We start from the raw sequence: 6083 nt of genomic DNA, 5'->3' as shown, positions 1-6083 counted from the left end.
ATTTTCTGGCCAAGTGCAAAGAACAGTTCATAAATTATTAATGCACAAAATATATGACCCTTTCTCTTTTTTTGAATAACCAGGACAGTACGATCTTATATAACTTTATGCTTTGTTTATCTGTTGCCTGTGTTTGCCTTTTTTTCAACAGTAACTGATAATTTGTAAAGAGGTTTACTTCGCACTGAGTATACAGAGGGAAATTGTTGACAGATGCAGGGAGACAAGATGGGGAACAGGGACACAGTGTCATTGCTGAGGAAATCTGGAATTAGAAAATATTCTTTTTCACTACTCGGCCATGATATCGATTACAGAAATCTTCACCTTTGCAGCAAAAGGTAGATATCTTCACTCTTCCGTAATACATGTTTTCAGCCAAACACGCATTAGAGCAGTCCAGTTCAGTATGGTTGTGGACCCACCCACCTAAAAGATAGAAGTGTTTATACTTAGTGTCCACACAACCCTTGGCATGCACAGGAAGGGGCTCTCTCCCCCAGTACCAATCCCGTTTTTCAGAACAGGGACACATCCCCCCTCTTCAGACCAGCTCAAGCACATTACCTTCATCCAAGAACATGAAGAAATTCCTGGTTCTGCATCCAGGGCTGTATCTCGTGGTGCAGTTGCTCTTGCCTGACAAACAATGGCCCCTTTTAAAATTGTTGCAGACCATGCACACTGTAGTTTTAGCTAGGGGAAAGCAGATATAAAAGGTGAGTAATGGGTCAAAGTGACCAAGGATGCTGGAGGACTAAGGAATTCAGAGACAAAGCATAACCCCCAGGAATTTTCCTAATACAACCTCAGGTGCTGATGTGTTGCATCAGATTGAGTCACGGCTTCCTTAAGAAGCTTAGGCTCTTTGAGGAAGAAGATGGATTGTGTTTTCCTTCTGCATCGGCGTTACCTTGCTTAATATTATACATTCCAAGTCTAGCTCTTTTCCAGCATAGTTTTTTTTTAACAGCTGAATAATATTCAATATTATATACGTACCACAATTTTATTATATCTAGAAAGGAGACAAAGAAAGGCTAGGATTAGTTAATGAGGGAGAACAGAATTTTTTAAAGGACTTCAGTTTTTTTTCTAGTTTCAACTCTGTCATATTTTTTGAGGAGATTAAGTCCATAAAAATGTTATTGATAGTGAAATTGTAAGACCCTAAGCAAAGCTCCCTGGATTTAGAATGTCCAACCTAATGTAAAAATGTTTTATGAGAACCACACAGTTTGGGACTGGGAAAGTGTTCGACTGGCTAGCATTACCTAGCTATGTGATGTTTTTAATCTGTGCATTCAGTTACAATAAAGTGATTAAAAAACTTAAAAAAAAAAGAAGCTAAGGGTCTGACACCACCGCTTTGACTGCATATCAGATAAAATGGTAGGCATCCCCATATATACAGTGTCATTGTGCTAGGAACTATAAAAGTACCTATGTAATCTGACACCAAAAGTTCCTTTTCAAATGCATGAGAGTAGTAATTATAACATCATGGTCCTAACACTAAAATAGATATGCAGATCAATGGAACAGAATAAATGGTCAAATTATAAGACTACAAGCACTTGATTTTTGTCAAGATGCCAATAAGAGAGCATCTTCAACAAATGATGCTGAGAAAAACCAGATACCTATATGTGGAAGAATGAACTAGATCATTATCTCTCACCCTACATAGACATCAACTCTAAATTAAGCAAAGACCCTCAATGTGAAATTCAGAAACTGCTAGAATAAAAACTAGCAAATTCACTTTGAGAATAGGCATAGGTCAGAAGTTCCTGAATAGGGCTCCAATTCTTAGAGCAATAAGGTCAATACTCCACAAATGGGACATAGGCAAGATAAAAAGATAAAGGGAGAATAAGCCAAGACAGGGAATTGGCTCTTCTCCCAGGAGCTGAACTGATTTTTACCACTGAAAAAGGAAGAGCGTTCAGACTCCATGGCCACAGACACAATATGTGTTAACACTGAAATACGTCTTAACACAGATAATGAACAAATTGTGTTCACTTAGTGCCAGATGATAAATTCTAAGAGACACCTCGATCAAAGTTATTAAGGACAGTAATTAGGTTGTTCTTCCTTAGGGCAATGGTGACATAAACCAGGACTTTCTAGTGCATTCACACCCCGGAAACCCCTCAGCATCTTAATGGTGCTCCTGATAAATTCACCTCCCAACTTTGTTTATTGAGAAGAATATTTAAACTTTATTATGAATTATATTCTTTGGGTGGCGTCATAAAAAGGGAGGTGGCTTCTCAGCACCATTAGAGCTGTAACTGCAGAGCTGTTCCTATGGTAGTGTAAACTAGCCACATCTCTTCTTTGATAAGCCTACACAGGCTTGGTCATCTTACCAGGCATGGCTCTCTCTCTCTCTCTCTCTCTCTCTTTCTCTCTCTCCTGGAAAGAGAGTAATGCTGCTCACAGTAATTGTCATGTACCCTCTTTTAATATTTTTAATAAATGAACCTTTGTTTTATTTTTGGTTTGTCATGGAATTAGTTTCTCCCAAGCCATCGATCCTGGCCGTGCCTTGGTAGCAGTCTCTGAGGCATATCCCCAGGCAGCTGCTGATTTACTTTACAGCTGTGCTCCTATCACTGGTGACAGGAAATCATGAAGTTGAAAAGCTAACACTGCAAAGAAAGTTGTCAGTTAAATGAAGAACAAAGAAGCAGCCTATAGAATGAATAAAAGCTTTGCCAGCTATACATTGGACAGAGGATTGGTATCTAAAATATAAAAGAAAAAACCCTGAGAAATTCAATAAGAAAACAAACATCCCAGCTTTCCCCCCATTGGCACTGAATAGTTCTCTCTCAAAAGAAGAATATAAAGGTATGATAAGTATTTTTTAAATCAAATTCAACCTTCCTATCCACAAGGAAATTAAAAATAAAAACTACTTTATGATTTTATCTCTCACCAGCCAAGAGAAATATGGAAGTAAATGACAACAAATGCTAACGTGGGATTTGGGCAAAGGGAAACCCTTTTTCTCTCATGAAGATGTAAACTGGTACAGCTATGTGGAAATCAGTATACAAGTTTTTCCAAAAAAATCTATAAACATAAGTAACATACGGTTCAGTCTTATAATTTGCAGAATATAACCGTCCAAAATATATCCCACTGTAGAAATATTGGCACTTTTATATTTATTGCTAATCTATTCAGAATAGCTAAGAAACAGAATCAGCCTAGCTATCCATAAATTGGTGAATGAATGGCAATGTGGTTTAGATACACAATGGATTTTACACATTTGCAAGGCTAGATGGAATTTTCAAGAAAACTAAAAAATATTGTAATAATTGGAATAACTGATTTCTGCAAAGAGAAATCATGCTTTCTCTCTTGTGTATATCTTAGCTTTGAATTTTCAGATTTGTGTCTTTAATCTTCAGGGTTTGTAGAGGCCAGGGAAAATAGAAAGGGACTCCTGGGTAGCAGGGTGGGGTCCATGGAGGAGAGACAGAACATATGTGATATGAAAGTAGAGGAGGGAAATACTGGGGGTGGAGAGGTTCAAACAGAGATTGGAGTAGAAGGATAGTTAATTAAAACTAATCATGTATTAGCAAATCCTTATGGAAACCCACTTGTTTGTAAGCAAGCTGAAAATATAATAATAAAAAGGTAGTTTAAACACAAGTACAATGCTTCCAGAGGATATAAGTTGTTAACAAGAGAATCCCGGTGCCAGGAGTGGAATGCCTCCTTTAAGCTATTGGTCAGGGAGATCCCAGCGATCCTCCAAACAGCATGGGCTATTACTATCACTCGCTTACCCATCAGAGCTGCACGGGAAACCTTTATTGCTGAAGATACAACATGACTTATTTGTGGGACATAAATTAAACTGAAAAGTGACCTGAAAACTTACTTCTTTCTGGCTAATTTTCATAGTGCCAGAAATGTTCTGCATGATTCTGGGAGATAAAATCCATCAATTGTATTATCCGTTGCTGAACTCTACATGCTAAACTACTAACATGTCAGGCAAACATACTCAACAAAATATGCAACAAAACTTATGTGGGTAACAATTGCTTTTGATTAGATCTAATGACTGCTTCTCTAGAGGGACTTCATGCCTGGTACTATAAAGCTGGTCAAAATGCCATGTCTCAAAAGGCCATAGGCCTTAAGAGAGAACCTATTACTCTTTTCTTTTCTTGCTAAATGGACTCTTCAGAGTTCCCTCTAAGTATTTATGTATCTAGCCAAAGATTAGTGTTGGCTTCAACCTTGGCCAGAGAAGCTTCTCTCCACAGTGGTCAGTGGCTAATGTAGAGACCCATAACTACTCAGAGTGCTAAGAATAAGTGAATATTTGAGTGCTCAGCCCTACATGGGGTATCTACATCATACCTCCACCGCCTTGATGTTCAGGGGACAATGTGGAAGAGGAGTTAAAAAGAATGTAAGAAGAGCTGGAGGATGAGGAAAGTACTATGAAATGCTGTCTCCTGGATATGACATGTCCAGTGAACCCAGAATTCACAGCAGCTGTGTTAGACTTGACAATCTATATTCTATCATGGTCTGGGGGAAGGGATTATGAGGTCTCACTTCTCTGTGGGGAATCACTGTTAGTTAATGTGCTACAAGCCAGGGAGTCATTTTTCCCCCAATGATGTCGCATGTTCCAGTAAACAACCACACACTCATGCTTCTGCAAGAAAACCTAATTAAACTCCTTGGGTTCTTTAAAAAAGAGAGACCTGAAAGTCGGAAGAAGACTTGTTGTGAAGAGTGCTTTAGAGGGAGTGAGAAAGCAATAAAAGTAATGGGGTGATATGGCAAAAATAAAGTAGAATAAAGATAAAAAATAATAACACTTGTGGAGTTTCAGCCAGTGAGATGGTTCACAGGTACCTGATATCAAGCCTGATGACCTGAGCTCTATCCCTGGGACCTACTTGGAAAAGCAAGAGAATTGATTCCCCCAAATTCTCTGGTCTCCACACGTATGCCATAGCATGTGCTTGTATACACACACACACACACACACACACACACACACACACACACACATACATTAAATAAAAATGTAATAAAAAGTAAATTTCTTGAGGAATAAATGTTCTCCTGGAACCACAGAAGGGAGGCAAGCTCACAGTATTTCACAGCATACTCCTTTTCTCCCAATGGCATCTGATAATCAGATCTCCATGTTGAAAACAGTTTACTTGATATGAGAAACAGGCTTAAAAAAGCTTTTCAGTGATCTCCTTCCAACAGATAACTGTGTGAAGGATCTTCTACATCCATTGGCTGCTCCTGGCAAGTCAATGAGACAGACTCAAAGACATAGATGTACATGAACACAGAAACTTATTCTTTCCTAGAGAGTACCTGATCCCCCTCTGAAACCCTGGGAGAGACCAGACCCCTTACTCCAGCAAGAGAAGGGTAGATTCAACAGAAATATCTCCAGTTCTGTTGGGTCAGCTCATCCCCAAATCCTGACCTTGACCTTCTTCTGCTCCCAGTTACTATCCCAGTTATTCAGGCCATCATCCCAAGTCTGTTCCAGCTGTCTCCAGCCCCTGTTCTCATCCCTGTTTCAGTCTCCAAAGACTCATTCTCACCTTGGATAAACACCAGATAAAAAGCCCCAAACAGCAGGAGAAGGAGCAGGAGCTTGCCCATCTCAGTCTGTGCTGGTAGAAGATACAGCAGAGCAGCCAGCAGCAAGTACCCTGGAGGGGTCAAGGTAGGTGAGAGCAGGCTGCAGAATCTGCTCTGAGTGGATCTCAGGATGTGGTCAGGAGATTCCTTACACAACTTCCAGTAGGTGTTTTGCCAGTACCCAGGCTCAGGAAAATGTCTCAGAGAACGGCTCCTTCAGAGATTCAAAGGGCACAGGATGTCCATGGATCCATCTCATGTTCTTTTGTAGGCAAGGCTCTGCTATTCACTTCTCTTCCTACTATTCCTAAGGTTGTGGTCAGAGCAGGATAATGGAGCTTGTATTTCTATCTCATCTTAGCAATGGTTATGATAGCAGCAACAACAGAACCTGACTCAGTGTGCTCTGTAAACCAGGATGT

The 6083-nt window shown here is 39.7% G+C and overlaps 1 protein-coding gene across 1 annotated transcript; it reads right to left on the bottom strand.

The window, feature by feature from the left end:
• Positions 1 to 271: 271 nt before the first annotated feature.
• LOC129672009 (protein PIP-1-like) lies at positions 272 to 5682 on the bottom strand. The gene is made up of 3 exons (XM_055601196.1): positions 5622 to 5682; positions 568 to 696; positions 272 to 429 (listed from the first exon to the last, which is right to left on the bottom strand). Exons 1-3 carry the CDS (start codon positions 5680 to 5682, stop codon positions 272 to 274), a joined length of 348 nt encoding a protein of 115 aa, XP_055457171.1.
• Positions 5683 to 6083: the final 401 nt, after the last annotated feature.

Source organism: Psammomys obesus, unplaced genomic scaffold (assembly GCF_907164565.1).
Source record: "Psammomys obesus unplaced genomic scaffold, mPsaObe1.curated_primary_1811, whole genome shotgun sequence".
Taxonomy (NCBI): Eukaryota; Metazoa; Chordata; class Mammalia; order Rodentia; family Muridae; genus Psammomys; species Psammomys obesus.
The sequence above is the reverse complement of the archived record's forward strand: the minus strand, read 5'-3'. Positions and strand labels throughout refer to the sequence as shown.

Bases quoted from the DNA above. Each gene is read 5' to 3' on its own strand.
- LOC129672009 (XM_055601196.1), bottom strand. From the start codon at position 5,682: ATGGGCAAGCTCCTGCTCCTTCTCCTGCTGTTTGGGGCTTTTTATCTG. The intron at 697-5,621 runs GTGAGAATGAGT...GCTTTCCCCTAG, and splicing joins TTATCTGGTGTTTATCCAAG to CTAAAACTACAGTGTGCATG. The intron at 430-567 runs GTAATGTGCTTG...TCTATCTTTTAG, and splicing joins CTTCATGTTCTTGGATGAAG to GTGGGTGGGTCCACAACCAT.